At 40.7% G+C, this 19,014-nt stretch overlaps 1 protein-coding gene across 2 annotated transcripts in view; it reads right to left on the reverse strand.

Annotated features, from left to right (window-relative positions):
• Positions 1-5,113: 5,113 nt before the first annotated feature.
• Positions 5,114-19,014, reverse strand: part of LOC146003623 (uncharacterized) — a 58,362-nt gene continuing 44,461 nt past the window's right edge. For both annotated transcript variants that reach the window (XM_083141944.1, XM_083141945.1), the window contains exon 7: positions 5,114-5,429. In XM_083141944.1, the coding sequence (XP_082998070.1) occupies positions 5,269-5,429 (161 nt within the window). In that variant the 3' untranslated portion in view covers positions 5,114-5,268. The remainder of the gene's footprint in view (positions 5,430-19,014) is intronic.

Genomic DNA, 19,014 nt, shown 5'->3' on the forward strand with positions numbered 1-19,014 from the left:
ATTTAGTCTTGAGGAGGAATGACATACCAGCCAATTCATTTCCAGCATTTTTGTTTTTCTGAGGCCATGTGGAACGAATGGGAGAGGAAAGAAGAGTTTACAGGATTCTTGGTGGAAAACCTGATGGTAAGAGACCTGTAGGAAGGCCAAGACGAAGATGGACGGATAACGTTGAGATGGACCTAAAGGAAATCGGTAGGGATGGAAAAGGGTATATAGATCTTGCTCAGGATAGGGACAGATGGAAGGCCTGTGTTGCTGCAGCCATGAACCTTCGGGTTTAAGAAGGCTAGAGAGTGAGTGAGTTAGAGGTCTGCAAAAATACCACATGACAATTTCACGAGTCTAATTATCCTGGAAATTATGAAAAATTTGTAAAAATTTCAGTCTTTTGTGTAAACTGAATTTTGTGATTACATAGCATCTATTTTGTCCACTGTATATTATTCAGATGTATTCCTTGAATGTTTTCAAGCAGTGGTTCCAAAAGTGTGCACCACGGCACCCTGGGGCTAATCACGAAATGAGGATGAAATTGGTGAAGGGGCACTCACAAGGAACAGCCATGCTGAGGCCGGGATTCAAAGCCAGGACCCCTGTTCAATCTGTATCAAGAGCCTCCAGGGGTGCCGCGAAATGTTCTAATATATTCACTGTAGTGACACTTATTCCAATGTATGTGCTAATTTAGTCCTTTTTGTGTAAAATGTTTCTGAATTTGAAATGTGTGTTTATTTTTTAACTTAAGGCAAGCAACCTAACCACACTAACAGAGTGTTGCAAGTGTTAGGTCTACATTCTGACTTGGGCACCATGGAAAAAAAATTGAAGCACTAAGGGCACCATGGAAAAAATCTTGAAACGCTAAGGGTGCCGTGAAACGACAAAGTTTTGGAACCCCTGTTTTGAAGTAAAACTTTCGGTAAATTCATGTAATTGGAGTGAAACCAACTTTTAATTGTTACAATTTCAAGCATCTGTATGCTTATTGGTTCCTTCAAAGTGGTACTTGCATAGAATTATAACTGTATATTTCAACCTGTATTGATTGATTGTTTGGTTTATTTTATTTGGTCTAGGAATTAATTCGTGCGGTTGTTACGCACACATTGAAGCTGTAGTTCAAACACAAAATACATAAATACCTTAAGAAAAATATTGTCCATCGCGAGCCACCACTTTCGCCCATCTGTCAGGCAAGTTACGGATCCATGGCGAAAGAAGTCCATATCCTTTGAAGCGATCCAGTCAGAGACCCATTTTTCGATATCTTCTGAAGAAGTGAACTGCTGTCCAATCAAATCGTTATTCATGCAATCGAACAAGTAGTAGTCCGAAGGAGCAACGTCTGGTGAATACGGCAGGTGGGGTAAAACTTCCCATCCGACATTTTCTAAATAGGTTTTGACCGGTTTTGCGACATGTGGGCGAGCGTTATTGTGTTGAAAAGTAAGTTTATCATGTCTGTTCTCCCATTCTGGTCGTTTCCTGGCCAGAGATTGCTTCAAATGCATTAATTGTCATCGATAACGTTCTCCATTAATAGTTTCACCCGGTTGCAGCAGCTCATAATACACTACACCTTTCATATCCCACCATATGCACAGCATAACCTTTGCACAGTGAATATCTCGTTTCGGTTGTGATGGACCTGGTTCACCTGGCTTCACCCAGGCCTTTTTTCGTTCCGGGTTCTCGTAATGGATCCACTTCTCATCACCAGTAACAATGCGATGCAAAAACCCCTTTCTTTTCTGTCTTTGAAGCATCAATTCGCAAATGGTTTTTCGTCTTTCAACGTCTCTGTCTTTCAATTCATGTGGAACCCAATGTGACATCTTTTGAATCATTCCCATGGCTTTGAGGCGTTTGGAAACTGTTCTTTGATCAACGCCTAATGCTTCTGCAAGTTCTTCCTGCGTTTGACACGAATCCTGATCGAGCAATGCTCTCAATTCTTCGTCTTCAAATTTTTTTGGCTATCCAGGTCGCTCTTGGTCTTCCAGGCCGAAATCACCACTTCTAAACCGTGCAAACCACTTCTGACACGTTCGCTCAGCTAGCGCATGGTCACCATACACTTCCACCAAAATATGATGACTTTTGGTAGCACTTTTCTGCATGTTAAAGTAATGAAGCAGAACACCCCGCAAAAACACTTTATCTGGCACAAACTGCACCATGTTCAGTTGACTACAAAATGCTGTTGTTGATGCGTCAATCAACTGCCCTATACTATGAACGATGTGCGCTGACAGGAGTTTTCAACGCATGTGTAGCTACACGGAACTATGGGACGATACGCTCGTTACGCCATCTCTTGTCCAGGCCCACAAATTAATTCCTAGACCAAATACTTCGCTTTTCTGCCACTTTTGACTAATCACAAACATACAAACCGTGTAAAAAATGTAAACATAAACATTGTTTCCCCCGGAATGTCCAGTTTAGGTCAGTCCCCGTTGTTTGCAATACAGTTTACAAGTATACGAAGTAAGAAATGAGCACTCGTTTTCATCAGTTGTGCGGTGATAGCACTACAGACTGACGATAGTCAAAAGCGCCACAGAAGAAAAGTCAAGTCAAGAAAAGTATTTCTTCAAATTTTACCGTGAAGAAGTGAACTTGTTGAATGCTTTGGATGAGCAACTGCAGTGCAGATTATTAAAAAACAACATTTCTTCTTTAAAAATAACGAAAGTGCTGTGACACATTTAAAGTGTTCAACGATAGTTCGACTTGCATTGTACATTTTCAAACCCGAGGGTAGATGGCAGCACTAATTATAGTCTAATTACAGGTCTATCTTTTCTACAGACTTACATAATCTCATACAATTGATCATACACAAGTAGGCTACAAACGAAATATAATAATTCGTTGTTCTGATTTCTTCACAATAAAATGGTGATTTAAATCAGACTAAACCACATGTATTTGTTTTGTGATGAGAAAAGTGTTCAAGTATATTCAGACATACAAGTTCTTATGTATTTATTCTCTCGACGTCCTTCGGAAACCTATGAAGTGATACTTGACTCAATAAATTTGTTTCTTATCGAACTGTGCAACCATATGCTACACAGCTGGCACCCCTTTTTTACTTGTAAAAGAATCTCCACTTCACCGTTTCATATTAACGTCTATAGAACCAAGAGCGTAACCGGATGTTCGAGGAGAACCAGATGAGTGCGCATGCTTAACAGTAGCTCCATCTTTAACACCGTCTATAGGGACAACACCAGAGCCTCGTTAGTCTGCAAAATGCAATCTAGGATGTACCATGTGAAAGAGGTTGGCATTTGGTTGTCTTGAGAAAGGGTCACCCCTTATGAATTACCAAAATAACAAATCCAAAATTCTTGGCATTTTTTTCGTTTTTCTTAACCTTCATTTATACTGGGGTGTTCAAAAAATGTATACATACTATAAAAGCATGTCATATATGCGATACACTTCAATTTACATTGGCTACGGGTGCAACATGTAGTACTATCATTCAGAAACAACAGATAGTGTTAGTGTTCAGCGACGTGATGTGCTGCACAATGCAATGCGATGCAATAAGTGGAGAAAGTGCAGCGATGGCGCAAACACGGCTGTCATTCGAGGCATGAAAAACATTCTGAAGTGGTATTGGAAGTTCACCTGATTTACACCCCATCCCCAAAAATTTAACTTGTGGGGGACCGTCAAGGACGTAGTGTACAGTAAGAAGCCACGGTCACTAGTGGACCCATGCCATGAAATTGAAATGGCTTGTGAAGCAATCCTGTGGCTACTACAGCATCGAGTGCAAAAGCGTTCGCAGGCTGGTGAGTTTGAGCACTTATTGTAATTGCACGCAGAAACTGTCTCTACGTTGTAACTTTTCCCTTTGTATTGTTGTAATACTCACAATAATATAGCAGCTATTCAATTTTAAAGTGCGTATACATTTTTTTGAACACCCCGGTACAACTACGTAGGTAAAGTTGGAAAACCAATTAAGAAAATTAATATTTAATTAATAAAATGCCGCTACCAAAAGGCAGTTAAGATGAAAACTGAAGCAGTATTTAACAAGAATTAGACTTGCTTTATCTATTAAAATGCACCCTGGACTGCATTTGGCAGAGATTCTGGCGTCCGGACTCTCAGCCAGTATGATCTTATCTGGGGGTCATGTTGTCATCCCTATATCTTTCTGATTGTCCATTCATCCATCTTATCTCGCGATTAGTCAAAGGGGCATAAATGTGAAGTAAAATAAAAATCGATCAGTCATTTTGATAGCAATAGATTGATTTGCTTTATTTTACTTCACTTTTTGTGCCACCTTTGGCTAATCTGCGAAGATGGAGATGAGTGATGACATGATGAAAATGATGGACACTCACAAATGTCCAGACTGGGATTCAAACCTGGGACTCCTGGCATCATAGCACGATGTGCTAAACACTCTACCATGGAGGCCAGCTGGCATTGTGATAGTAAAAATGCTTGACCAAAAGTATAATTTCTTGACTTCTTATGACTTTTTATTGACTTCTTGACCTATGTGTTGATTTCTAGACTTTTATGACTGGTAGACACTTCCTTTGTCAAAATGATGTGAAAATCTATAATTTAAAAATCAAATATGAATCCAACTCTTGTGTCAACGAATGACCTGATAAATTCAGGAAAAATTTAAGTTTTAAAGGGCTAACATATTCTCAAATTCATGATGAAAGTTGTGCGAATTACTCACAAATTTAATATAAATATATTAATAACTTACGTTTTGCGAGTATCTAGGTAACTCCTGCGACGTTTCGGGACGCAACTTCTCCCTTCCGCAGGCTGCTCATGCTGATCGGGGAAACAGCATGGTAGTATGACGTGCACCTGTAATAGGTTTTAGATTTTTATTGTTTTTTAACCACACACCTTTTACCAATCCTATATCCTGTACCTATGGAGAGGTCGACGTGGTTATGATTTATACATAACCTAAACGTGAGCAGCCTGAGGAAGGGAGCAGTTGCGTCCCGAAACGTCGCAGGAGATACCTAGATACTTGCAAAACGTAAGTTATTAATATATTTATAGGGGTAACATTAGAAACTAAATTAAATTGGACACATACGTATCAATTAATGTAATCGAAATTTATTTACATTTGGGTTATGCACGTCAAAAATAATTCAGTCTTACAATCAGCAAGGAACAGATACACAGTAACACTTTTCATTAAAAAACAAAAAAATGAACAACCAAAATACAAGTCAATGAATGAATGATAGTTTAAACCCCAACTTTTACATAAACCTTTGGTCTTGAAAAAATTTTGATTCCTTCGTCCAGTCTAGCTAACTGCTTTTCGATGCTGGCTTTTCTCTGACGAATTCTTAGTGTGTCTGATCTTGCCGGTATCTTGTTCAGCTCACTTATCAAGTCAGTATAATCTGTAAATAGAACAAATACTTTAAAGACAATGATTAAATGCCAAATTTTTTAATTACTCTGCATATATTTGTAAAGTATTTCTACATTCAAGTATCATTCCTGCAGAAGGGAAGGTATGAATACAGAAATTGGGAAATAAATGACCAAGCAAGTAACTGGTATATTGTAAAATGGTAAAATACTGTTATCATAGAAACTTCAACAAAAAATGTAGCCTTGATCAAGGATAGAAAAATGCAGATCTAAAAATGTAATATTTCAACGAGTTCACTTAATGGCGGAAAAACTACACTGGTCGACAATTGCTAAGGAACAAACACATATTGACCCATATATTTTTCATACACAACTCCGTGTCAGTTTGTTGCCAGAAAGAGACCAGTAGAGGGCAGCAAGGTATCGCTGTGCCTATTCAGAAAGGAACGTGTGCGCTTGGAGCATCGTTATCAGGAAAAGACTGCAGTGCTGTGGCAGGAGGTGGTACCCACGGGAGACAGTCAAACATGGTAGAGGCCGTTGGGCAGTGCAATACTGGTGTGCAACAGAAGAAGCGTGTAGGAAGATTGCGAGAAGAGTACATTTAAGTGATTACAAATGGGGCAGAGTGGTTGGTCAGGTGGAGTCAGGGCGAAGTGTCACTGAAGTGGCACGTGTTATGGGGGTATCGAAAAGTGTCATTTCCAGACTTCAGAAATCTACTCGTACCAGAGGAACAGCTTTGCGTATGCATGGTGGAGGTCGTGGAAGGTGTACAACTGCTCGCCAGGATCGGTACATCGTCCAGGCGGCAATAAGGAATCGATCTGCCACTCCAGACCAAATTGCTCAAGACCTTGTCGGTGCTTCAGGGGTCCGCGTGTCCCCCAAAACCATTACACGACGACTGAATAGTGGTGGGTTGTATGCCCGGAAGCCAGTTAAGTGTGTGCCATTAAAACCAGCTCACCGTCGTGCCAGATTACACTGGTGTGTGCAGCATCCTAACTGGGACCAAGACAGATGGGCAAATGTGATGTTCTCCGATGAATCGCGGTACTGTGTGACAAGTGATTCTGGACATCAAATGGTGTGGAGAGAACGTGGAACACGATATCATACACAGCACATCTGTGAACGTGATAGGTATGGGGGCATAATGAAAAATGGAAAAACACCACTGCACATCTTCGCAGCAGGATCCGTTACTGGAGCACGGTATTCTACCGAGATCCTGGAAGGTTATGTTCGTTTTTTTCGTGGTGCAGTGGGCCCTGACTTTCTTTACATGGATGATAATGCGCATCCACACAGAACTGTCCAAGTGACACACACACTGGAAAGAGAAAACATCACCTGCAGGGACTGGCCTGCATATTCACCGGATCTCAATCCCATCAAACATGCGTGGATGCTCTCGGAAGGCAGGTTGCACAAAGGAATCCCCCACCCCATACCCTCCAGGAGATGAAAACTTCACTTCAGGAAAAATGGGACAATATACCCCTTGTGCTCTCGAACGCTTTCATCGACAGCATGCAGAACAGGTGTGCAGCTTGCTGTGCAGTCCGCGGTGGCCACATGCCATACTGATTTCCTCTGGACTCACTCTACACATGCCAAGTTGCGATTCATGTGTTTTCCTCACTTTGTTTTGCTTATGCTGGTTTTGTTTATGCCGTCAGGTTTCTTTGGTTGATGGGGAATCCCTATCATCTTTCCTCAATAAACCTTAACTGATATCTGTACTTATATATTGCTCACTTGTTGCACCCTGATCATGTAGTCAAAGTTATTGGTCAAAACGTGTTTGTTCCTTAGCAATCGTCGACCAGTGTAGTGCAGTGTGTGTATTTTTAACGTTTGTCTGTTTTCTGTATCATGTGCATTATTATTACATAATAACAAACATGCCATTATAAATTTTTGTACTGTTGCTAGCCGAATTTTAAAACCTGCAGCAATATGGTAGTCGACCACATATTAGAATGTATTGCATAGTTATTCATACTGTTACCAGTTGAGACTTCTTTAGGAAGGCCACTCAGGCTCAACAATTAATTACTTTTAATCCAATATTGTATTATTTAATAAATTAAATATTTTAAGATCACATTCCATAGGTTATCTTAGTTGGATTCATGGCTTTCTTGGTCCACATTTGAACAAAAAATGTGGCTCCTGAGAAAAATGGGCTGGTGTCTGAACTACTTTCATTGTTTTCTACCACTGGCCCTGACCGAACCTAAACCTGTGTTTCCAACGTTAGAACAAGCCTGAACAAATCTGAGATATTGAACACCAAGAGTGCCTACACAAGAAAAGAATAACCTGTGTAAGAATACTTCACTGCAGAATACCAAAATGGTACCAGGGAGGAACTGAGTCTGCTACAGAGCCACAGGGTCCAAGTCGAAGCCTCTCTTCAGAGGAATGACACCTTGGGCCATGAATGGAATTGGCACACTGCACTAAGGTTTGACTCATGAACCTGCAGTGGAGTGTCCTGAAAAATTGACCTGGTTTATCGCAACAATTGTTATTGATTCTATATATTTATTATGCACCTCCCTCTGAGAGGCAAGGCGTCCCGGTCTTCAATTTCTATGGGTGGTGTATAGGGACAATACCATGTCACCTACATGCATCTTTGAATGGCACAAAAGGTTTAAAGAGGGTAAACAAGAGATGGAAGACGATCAACGTTTAGGTAGGCCTGTGACATCAAAAACTGTACAAAATATCCAGAAAATCGGTGAAATTAGCATGATTGATTGGGTGCTCAAGGGTCAAACAGTTACTCATCACTACTACATCGAGGTTTTGACTTGACTAAGAGTGCGTGTGTGAAGGAAATGGCTGGATCTCTGGAAGAACAACACCTGAATGCTGCATCACGATAATGCGCGAGTCCACAACACCCTGTATGTGAAGCGGTTTATGGCTGATAAATGCATTCCAGTGCTTGTACTTGCCGGATTTAGTCCTATGTGACTTCTTTCTTTTCCCGAAAGTAAAAACTGCCTTCAAGAGAACCCATTTACAGTCTGTGGTGGTGGTGAAGTTGAAAATGACAGAGTTGATGAACAAGGTGACAGTTGCAGAATGGCAACACTGCTTCAAACAGTGGCAGATGCAGCAGTGTATGGACAGTGAATGGATGTACATTCAAGGTGATACGATGTAATATGTATTGTTTGTCATTAAAGGAATTTATACCATCAGTCCCATTTTTTAATAGCCACACCTTGTAATAGTTTGCATAATATACAGGGTGTCTCATCTAACTTTGTTTCAACACGAAACAAAATATGGAAAATCTACTTGCATGGAAATGTACCCACGTCAGGGACTCACAAAATGAGGGGATATGCACAATACAGAAAATTCAGAAATTGTATGGAACATGCATGATTTTTCTGGCGAAATGAAAAGTAGAGGTAAAATTATGGATAACAGAATTGGTCTCACCTTCCTACACCAAATATCTGCAGAGATAATGAAACATTTAAAAGTTGGCAGCGTGGACACCGTTTGTCGTGCCACTGTATTTCCTGCGGGGGTTAAAGAAAACAACACATCACTGGTCACGTCTCAGTTTAGTGGTCTCTCCCAACCAGGTGTGTTGTACTGCTGTAAGTGTCAAACAGGAAAATCGAACTTACTCTTAACGCATTTTAGTCCGGGAGCCAGGACCTCAAATTGAGGCAATCGGTACCACTCGGGGGGGGGATGGGTTCTCATATGATTTTTTTTTCAAGGTGTGGATGCCTGGAACTGGAAAATGTGTGATAGCATCTCATAACTAAAAAAAAAAAAAGTAAAGTGTTCCCCTGTGCTTAGCACCACGCCATGAAGGCGTATACGGGGTAACGCCCCACACTTTCTTGATCTCGTGATGTGATCAGCATCATGCCCTTGACCGCCTTTACCCCCCCCCCCCCCCAGGGTTTCCCCCAGGTACCCATGTCATTTGATGGTGGGCAGGTGCCGGGGCCGCTTCCAACATTAGAAAAATTCCCGGATTTGAACCGGCCGGGGATCGAACCTGGGATTTTTAGCATGGTAGTCAGACGCGTTAGCACGACTGAACCACCGTGGCCATCTCATAACTCTTTGCTTTTTATATAATATTATTGAATTAGTAACCATAGCCGAAAAATAATGGTTTTTCATATTTTTTATAAAAAGCATATAAATTAATCACAATATTTCAATAAATAAATTTAATTTCATCAGACTTATTAAATTCAATGTTATTTTATAATAATTGTATTAACCTTTTGCCGCCCAAGCGTCTCGAACGAGATACCCAAAAGTAACCCTTACGGAACCAAGGGTCTCGATCGAGATGCTGTGTCAAGGTCGTAGTTTTTACGTTATAACTTTTCTATTTTTGGCTAGAATTTCGATTTTATTTTTTTATATTGTTCCTAACACATGTATTTAAGAGAAATGGTTTTTTGCAATTTTTTTTGTCTTCATGAAAATGGAGGGGGAAAGGCGGGAAAAGGGACTTCTCTTTTGCGTCTCTTTTCAATGTCAATTTTTTGCCAACAAAGGAAGACCGGCTTTGTTGTTCTAAAGCAATGCTTTTCACTCCCTCCTGCTAAGTGCATTCGAAGGAAGCTTGTTTATCAGTATCCGATGTCAAAATGAAAGTTTTCCGTGAGGGCGCAAGCAGGGGGGGGAGGGGCAGGGGGAAGACTGGTTGTTGAATCTGCGTTGTGAGAATGGAATTTCGAAGCACGCTGAAGGAAACCTTTGTTTTTTTTTAGCACAAGTGTCCACAAGTGGCAACAGGGGTTACCCAGCATTGTCTAAAAATAGAATTTCAAGCAACTGCAAGAATTGGCGCTCATTTTTTATTACGTTCTAGCTTTTCGTCCGTGAATGTTGTGCGTAGGTGTCGCTTTGTGCCCAAGTGCGAGGACATTTTTTTGGGTGAAGTGACAATTTTTTAAAATAATGTTTGGGGGTTTTCTCCCTTCCCCCTCCATATATACACCAAATTTGCATAAATTTTGCACTTTGTGCATTTTGACATTTTTTTCGGGGCTTGGGGGCGGGGGGATACACCATTTTTTTTAAGAAAAGTATTTTTGAGGGTATTTCTCCCCTTTCCCCCTCCATATGTACGCCGAATGTGCATAAATTATATATCGTCTGAATCTGAGATTCATTCTGCGTACAACGGTATATCTTTCATATCTCTAGGGCATTTAGTTTCTGAGCTATAGTCATTTCAAGGTACCGCTGCATTTTGAAGCTTGAATCAGTGGCGTCCTGACCATTCCTTTTGGGGGTACAACTCAAGTTACATTGGTCATACGACAATGATGCAAATATTTTTCTGTTTCTTACATGCCAGCGATAATTTCTATGTGCATTTTGAACTTTTCATATCCTTTTTTCGGGGGGGCGGGGGGAAGGCGAAACCCCATTTTTTTTAAAAAAAAGTATTTTAAGGGGATTTCCCCCCTTTCCCCCTCCATATATACGCCGAATGTGCATAAATTATATATCGTCTAAATCTGTGATTCATTCTGCGTACAACGGTATATCTTTCATATCTCTAGGGCATTTAGTTTCTGAGCTATAGTAATTTCAAGGTACCGCTGCATTTTGAAGCTTGAATCAGTGGCGTCCTGACCATTCCTTTTGGGGGTACAACTCAAGTTACATTGGTCATACGACAATGATGCAAATATTTTTCTGTTTCTTACATGCCAGCGATAATTTCTATGTGCATTTTGAACTTTTCATATCCTTTTTTCGGGGGGGCGGGGGGAAGGCGAAACCCCATTTTTTTTAAAAAAAAGTATTTTAAGGGGATTTCCCCCCTTTCCCTCTCCATATATACGCCGAATGTGCATAAATTATATGTCGTCTAAATCTGTGATTCATTCTGCGTACAACGGTATATCTTTCATATCTCTAGGGCATTTAGTTTCTGAGCTATAGTAATTTCAAGGTACCGCTGCATTTTGAAGCTTGAATCAGTGGCGTGCCGACCATTCCTTTTGGGGGTACAACTCAAGTTACATTGGTCATATGATAATAATGCAAATATGTTTGTGTTCCTTACATGTTAGCGATCATTTCCATGTGCATGTCGTCACTGTCATGTACTTTTTTCTTGGGGGGAGGGAGGGGGAACCAAATATTTTTTTTCCGAAATTTTGGAATTTTGAGAGTTAGCCCCCTCCTCCCCGCCACATATACGCCGAATTTGCAAAAAATTCATATAGTCTGAATCTCTGGTTCATTCCGCGTACAACGGTATATCACTCATCTCTCTAGGGCAATTAGCCTCCGATCTACACTCATTTAATTGAAACTCTGCATTTTGCTCAAAATCGGCTCGGGCAATAGAGGCTTACATGTGAAAAAGGCCTTGGGCGGCAAAAGGTTAAGTGTAATAATATTAATAAAATCCTTATAATAGTAATAAAATTTTATTATATTGTTTATATACTGACATAGATTGCATAAGTTTCACTTACAAGATTTATTATTTATATTCATCATCATCATCATCTTCTTAATAGGTGTCACCACTCACTGATTATCACATGTGGGTAGTCTGCACTTGTCAGTGCACCTGATGTTATTTTGACACACACACACGTTGGCAGTTTGTAGTTTCTAATGGATTGGTTGGTTGATTGATTTGGTGTTTCAAGTCCACTTTATGCACAGTAAGCCTAATTGGGACTGGATCTACAGTTTAAAGTGGGATCAGAACCACTATGTGTCTCTACCGAGTATCGAACCTGGGACCCCTTCATTACAAGGCAGTGATGCTACCACTGCACCATCAGGGAGACAATTTCTAATGGAGTTGCAAGCTAGTAAAGTAAAAAAAAAAAAAAGTAAAGTGTTCCCCTGTGCATAGCACCATGCCATGAAGGCATATAGGGGGTGTGGGGGTAACGCAAGCTAGTACATGTAACAGTTTAAGATTCTGGCTGCCATTCCATCCAATCCATTACCAGCTCCTCTGCTCCATCATTTTTTTTTTTCAATGTCCACCTTCTCTCACTTGGTCTAGGTGTACGTGGATTATTCAGAAGACATATCTTGCTTACAGCGGATTGATAAGCGCACGTTAAGCATGTTTCTTGTAAGTTGATAAATGTCTATTTCACCCTTCTTTACATAGACGACATGTCATGTCATTCACACAATGTACAGAAGATTTTGGAGCATACAGTAAGCACGAGAACTACAGTTTGCCCATTACTATTTAATTGACATCCTATTCATCTCCGAGGGTGCGAAAATATTTCCTGTGTTTGTCTGTTGGCAGGAAGGGTGCACTTACTTTTCCTTTTCCTCCAAATGCACATGGAGACTTATCATATCTCGACAAACATTTTTAATATGAATACCCACATGGGTATTTTAGTACTATATTTCAGAAAGAATTTAACCATGAATCTCAAACACATAATACGCACATCTGTGTCATCTGAGCCTCTCATTACCGATTCATAACCCTCATTAACAGCGGCAGTTTTCACCAACAAATTACTATATCTTCTTCAGGTTTACTGTTGAGATTGAGCACTTTGGGGCTCCCTTCATATGTGATGTTCCATCATTTATCTCCACACTTTGCGAAGCGTTTTATTCAAAAGATTTACAAAGTGCTCTGGTTTCCTACATTCGTTAACAAGAAATGCAATTAGAGTTGTTTTATTCATTACGTGACTTAACTTTCTGACAATCTGGGAAGATGAGATGCTCTGTGACTGATGCCAGAGTTCTTCCCACGTGATTGTCCTTCCGGTGTTCTTTATAGACGTCTCATTGTACGTATCAAACAGACATCGATTCTTGGACTAGTATTTCCTTCTGGAAAGCACTGAACAAGGCAGATAGACCTCACTTAAATTTCCAGATATTTCCTCAGGGGGGAATAACATTTTTCTGCAAGTATGTCTCTGAAGCCCATGATAATGGTTCTAAGAGAGAGCGCCCATTTGAAGATTCCGACTCTGTGCTGTCACAATAATTCAACCAAATAGTGTCTCGTCTGATAATTGACCTGCCATAACTATCCACTGCCTTCTTCTTGGATCAATAGAGGAACAGAAAGAACTAGACGAAAACCATGTACAGCCAATGTTTATGCAACTGAAAGAACATTCAGAGAACAGATATAGTAGAGTATGGATTAGTACAGGTAACAGAATGACCCTACAGTCGCTTGAACCAACGCTCACATGATGTGCGTCACTATAGAGCAATGTGTGTACCAATAGAACAGTTCAGAAACGGACATAGTCACAGCAGAAACTCACCCCTAGTATGGTGGGTGATCTCGAACGGCCAACACCGCTGCACATATGCGTGGCATGGACTCGATGAGGTGATCGATGAGAGCTTGGAGGATTCCTCGCCACTCTTCACTTTGAGCATTTTCAGCTCTGGAAGAGTTGAGGGAGGTGCCATCCTACATAGAATGCATCTGATAAGTGCATCCCAGACATTCTCTATTGGATTTAAGTCCAGTAATCACGGTTGCCACTCCATTGCATGTATTCCCTCGTCCTCTGGCATGTTGTGCACTAACAGAACTCTGTGAGGACGAGCATTATCGCCCATGAAAAGGAAACGATCACCTATTGCATCTGCGCATGGCATGGCAAGAGGTCTGAGGTTCTCGTCTCCACATCTAAGGGCCGTCAAACTGCCATTTTGGATAATGTGGAGGTCCGAACGTCCCACAATTTTGATTCCAACCAACAAAATCATTCCACCACCTCCATTTTAGAATGTTTCTTGCACAAAAGCAGGGTTATAGCGTGTTCCACATATCCTCCAGATTAGGCACGTCTATTGTAAGGTGACTCATAGGAGAACACAGCTCAAGCCCATTCGTTGTGCCCCTAATTGTGATGTTCCTCAGCCAAGTTTCTACAGATTGAAAGCTGTACGGTGATGGAACACACACCATGAGTCTATATGGATAGAGAGGCCATCTTTAAGAAGGCGATTGCAGAGAGTTTGAGATGACATCTGCGCCTTATTGCTGTGAGAATGGCATGTTATAATTTTGTTGCATTCTGTCGTCTGTTCAAATTGGTTGTTAACAAGAGGAACCTGTTCTTTCTTGCTGTTGTTGATCACGGACAGCCTTGACCTTGCTTTCGTCACACATTTCTCGTTGTTTGGAACCGAATATGCAGGCGAGAAATGGCTCAGACACTCCAAGGGCTACATATACCTCGTCTGTCCAACTTCCACCCTTCCTATGACTCTCCAAGCCATTGATTCAGGTAAATCGCAATTTAGAGGCATTGTACCATTTGCCCACGTTCCTCAATGAACTCTTACACTGTCCTTGGACTGCTACTGTCATTCTAACAGTTCCGCACTTCAGTTGTTAATTCAGAGATATCGGCATTAATGATGGGCAAATAGCCAACTGAATCCAGTGATGGTGTTAAATACCATCTAACTTGTCAATTAAATTATTAAAATATTCACATATTTTAATTAGTGTTATTATTATAATCTTAATTATTATCACCATTATTATTAATTTAGATCAAAATTACTGTAATTGTCATTTCTAAGAGTAAAAGTCAAAATATTAAAAATTATCAAAACTTTCCATTTACATTAAGGTTATCTGGGAAGTGGAGTGATAACACACAGAAGGCAAAGAGTTATGACATGCTATCACATATTTTCCATCTCTAGGCATCCCAACCTTACCAAAAAATCATATAGAACCCGTCCTCCCCGGAGTGGTACAGACAACTTGCCTGGCTCAAGGCCTATTTGACGGTTTCTATTCTCAGCTATTACTTGCCGTATTGATATTTGGAACCCTGTTTTATTGTTACCACTGTGTTCTCTTATTTCATCTAGTACGTAAATATGCCAGTCTTCAGTAATGAAGAAAAAAATACTTTAATTTACGGCGAATGTCACAGAAATGCAACCACAGCTGTGACATTGTATGCTGAACGCTACCCAGATTGCCAGTGCCCTTCATCTCGTACCATTGCCAACATCTGCACAAGTCTCGTCAAAACTAGGGATGGCCAGATCTGGATCCTCGCGGATCCGAAATCCGGATCCGGTTGATGCCGGATCCTAAGGATCCGGATCCGGTTGGTGCCGGATCCTAAGGATCTGGATCCTAAAATTTTTCGGATCCGGTTCCACGGATCCGGAATTTTCAGATTCGGATCCGGATCTGGTACTTTCGGATCCGGATCCAGAACTTTCAGATCCAGAAGTGTGTGGAGAATTTTGCAAAGGCATAAGCTTCATCCGTATCATATGTCACTGCACCAGGATCTGTACGGGAATGACTTTCAAGCCTGCATTGCATTCTATCGTTTTGCACTTCAGCAGTTGGAAGATAATAATGCATTCCTAAGTATTATTTTGTTTATGAATGAAGCTTCGTTCACAAATCACGGTAATGTGAATTTGAGGAACATGCACTACTGGTCCGTGCAAAATCCCCACTGGCTTCGCGAGGTTGCTCATCAATGACAACGGTATCATTGGCAACCGCATTGTAGGTCCTTATTTTTATCAGGGAACATTAAACTGACAGCGACAGCGATACGCATAATTTCTTCAAGACACTCTACCCCTTCTCATGGAGGACGTGGCATTGGAAACCCATCTATCAATGTGGTTCCAGCATGATGGGTGCCCCCACACACTTCGCACGTGTTTCCAGAGACGTTGTGGATGCAAAGTTTCCAAATCAGTGGATAGGACTGGGTGGTCCTGTGGGGTGGCCAGCTCGGTCCCCCAACTTGACGCCATTAGACTACTTTCTCTGGGGCGCAGTGAAAGATAGAGTCTATCAAGAAGTCCCGACACTAGAGAATATGAAACAAGAGTATTTCTGCGGTGTGTGAGTGGCAATATCTGGAGAAACACTACAATCTGTGCAACGCTCGCTTGTTCACCGCCTCCACAAGTGCATTGATGCACCCGGTGGTCACTTTCAACATCTGCTGAAGTGACACAGTTTCATCAGAGAAGATGTTACTGATGATTTGTGAGAGTGTTTTCTGTGCTGTATGTACGTTACAAACATTACGTTTATTTGAGCTATAGGCCACTCGTAATTTTGTTTCGGAAAGTGAAACCAATTCTGTTCTCACGAATTGTACCTCTAGCTTTCAGTTTGCTAGAAACACATAAATGTTCAATTGAAAAAAATGTAACTTTGAGTTGAAAGTGATATATTTATTAATTTTCTGGATTGTGCATACCCTCACATTGTGTGAGCCCCTGACATGGGTACATTCCTGCGCAACTCGATTTTTCACTTTTAGTTTCTTTTCGAAAATTTTTGAGGTTGCAGAGTTAGGTGAGACACCCTGTATAATGAGAGAGTTTCCATATATTAAAGCTAAATATATTTTTAATAAAAACAAAGAGAAACGTTAGGTAACATGGGGGATACGTGACTGTGACCCCGAAAAGGCCCTGGATAAGTAGACTGCTCCATGTATTTACTCTCTTCTCATCAAAAATTTCATAATGGACCATGGGGACTGTGTCTCTCCAGTAATATTGTGTTTGAAATTACTTGGACTCACCACCTCAAGCAAGTTACTGGTGCAATGTATGCATGGTTATTCAGAAAGAATTCCCTGGCTTCATGATTTTATTGTGAGGGACTTATGAAATGCATCGTCACTGTGCCTGATGTCCACAAGTTTTTATTTGAAAAGTTCCACACACTGCTGGTTCCAAATTTCACTGCCAGGAGCATGCAATGCATATTGGCAGCATCTGGAGGCGAGAAGGTATTCTGCATCCCAGGGTGGCCATTGGGGAACGTGAGGCCCTGTGCGAACTATATCTGCAAGGCCTTTGTGTTATGTAATATTAAAATATCGATAACATCAGTCTCTCGTAAAATTCTTCTCTAATACCAACCTGGTTATTAGTATTGTGTAATTATTACATATTGTTAAACACGAACGCACGTTCGCAATATCGCAGTTTAGCACCAATAAAATTTAAAATTTTGCAATTTTGCTGATTGAGACCTTGTTTTAGCGATACAAGCCCTAGAAGAAGAAAAAAATATCCTGTGCGTTCGCAGCCAAGTACTGTAAATTTACCCTTGTTGATATGTATTTCTTCTGCCAGAAAACGCACTAAATATGGAAAGGGGATCATGGTAGCCAGAGCCGGCCCTAGGGGGGTGGCAACTCTGACACTCACCCGAGGTCCCGCGCCAGATAAAAATAATAGTTTGTGTGCATTTATATATATATATATTAGGATGCTGGTGCTTCCAATCAAGTAACAAATCTGATATAGCCTGCATTTGTATCTTATTCTGACATACTTAAACATATCCAAAATCACTGAAATCATAAACAAAGTAGCTGCTATAGGGAGGTTATTTCAGTCGTTTACCGGCCCCTTCATGCAACAGGTCCCGGCAAATTGACTTACAGGAAGTACGTAACAGAAACTGCTTGTTTTGTAATGTTTCCACTTTTCACAATTACAGTTACAATTACAATTGAAATAAGCAAGTACCTTGTCGCAAGGATGCTGCAAAAGGTGTCCTCCCAAATACAAATATTTCTGGCACCTTATTTCTGACATCTAATCTTAGATTAGACATCGCTACTTTATCCTCAGTTGTCGCGAGAGTGCCGGCAGCTTATCGGGGGTGGGGGGGAGTTGTCAGCCGCGAGAAGGCGCTTCATACTGAATGAATGCGACACCTGTCGGCAGTGATGCCAACCGTAGGGACATGTCCCTACGCATAGGGACTTTTCACTATATTTCGCCCGCGTACGAACAGATTTTACCAAATAAGGGAAAACGTAGGGACTTTTTTTCCAATCTTGGAAAATAACATTTTATTGTGCAAAGGTGCAAAGCTTACTCGCCAGTCAGTTACACTTTCTTCGTGCTCGGTTTTTAATGAATGGATTAGTTTATCTGGATACTTTAGCGAGGAGGAGAAAAAAGAACTAACTAACAAATCTCCATCAGAATTTTGGAACATGTTATCGGTTACCAAGAACTTTCAAGGCAAGTTCTTTTTTGAAAACATTTCCACTCTCGCGAAAATAGTGCCACATTCTAACGTGGAAATGGAAAGAATATTTTCAATGTTAAGTGATACAAAAACAAAAAAGAGAAATAAAATGGGACCAGAATTGTTCAAGACTGCAGGAAATACAGCATCACCAACCAACATCTGCATCTCTTCACAGCAGCAGCATGTATGACTTCAAATAACATAATCAACAATAAATGACTCAACGTTATTCATTAAGGATGTGCGGGATCCCGAAAAGTCAGAACCGGGATCGGGAAAGAAAATTCCCATCCCGATCCTGACTTCAGAAAATGACTTCCCGACTTTTCGGGATCCCAAGCAGTTGGGAAATATTGAATGGTCACTTTAAAAAGTCGTTAATTCTCGACGTTTTCTGCATTGCAAGTTTCTGGAACTTATCGGAAATTGTAAGTTTTTATTCTAGAAATGCAAAAACAATCACTTAAAGTGAAAATGACGTGTAGAATTCGAGATTTCCAGAGCTTCTGGAAATTTCGAACATTTCCCGTCCGAAAATTTTCCAACTT

This window comes from Lepisma saccharinum, chromosome 20 (genome assembly GCF_977018435.1).
Source record: "Lepisma saccharinum chromosome 20, izLepSacc3.1, whole genome shotgun sequence".
NCBI classification, from domain to species: domain Eukaryota; kingdom Metazoa; phylum Arthropoda; class Insecta; order Zygentoma; family Lepismatidae; genus Lepisma; species Lepisma saccharinum.